Here is a 465-nt window from a genome sequence, read left to right as displayed (position 1 = left end):
ACCCAGACAGAGCTGAAGTGTCACAGCAGCTGTAAAGTAGCTGATCGTCCTTCATATGTCTGGTACAAGAACGGACTGAAAATGAAGGAGAAAACATTTTCCCTTAGAGTCTCTGTTAATGATGACAACAGCTATTCCTGTGCTCTTAAAGGACGTGAGGATCACCGCTCCCCTCCAGTATGTGAGTTTACTCCACAGTGTCACTAATACAATGTTAAACTTAAACCTTCCACTACACAGTTTATGTCTAATATTTAACTTCTCCTCATATTCCCTCCTCCAGATGCTCCAAAGCTTCTCACTGTGTCAGTGAGTCCCTCTGGTGAGATAGTGGAGGGCAGTTCAGTGAATCTGACCTGTAGCAGTGATGCTAACCCAGCAGCTAATTACACCTGGTACAAGGAGAATGAAGACTCACCAAAAGCTTCAGGACAGATCTTCACCATCACTGACCTCAGACCTGAA

At 44.5% G+C, this 465-nt stretch overlaps 1 protein-coding gene across 1 annotated transcript; it reads left to right on the top strand.

Annotated features, from left to right (window-relative positions):
• Positions 1–6: 6 nt before the first annotated feature.
• LOC147820306 (B-cell receptor CD22-like) lies at positions 7–460 on the top strand (the record flags this gene model as incomplete). Its single annotated transcript, XM_087172425.1, has 2 exons — positions 7–181; positions 284–460. Coding segments are annotated over 2 exons (352 nt in total), but the record flags the coding sequence as incomplete, so codon positions are not given.
• Between the last annotated feature and the right edge of the window lie 5 nt (positions 461–465).

Source organism: Seriola lalandi, unplaced genomic scaffold, assembly GCF_002814215.2.
Source record: "Seriola lalandi dorsalis isolate HSWRI2012SDOR001 ecotype SW California unplaced genomic scaffold, Sedor1 jcf7180001971345, whole genome shotgun sequence".
In the NCBI taxonomy this organism is placed as follows: domain Eukaryota; kingdom Metazoa; phylum Chordata; class Actinopteri; order Carangiformes; family Carangidae; genus Seriola; species Seriola lalandi.
Note: the sequence above shows the minus strand (reverse complement) of the source record. Positions and strands in the feature narration are given on the sequence as shown.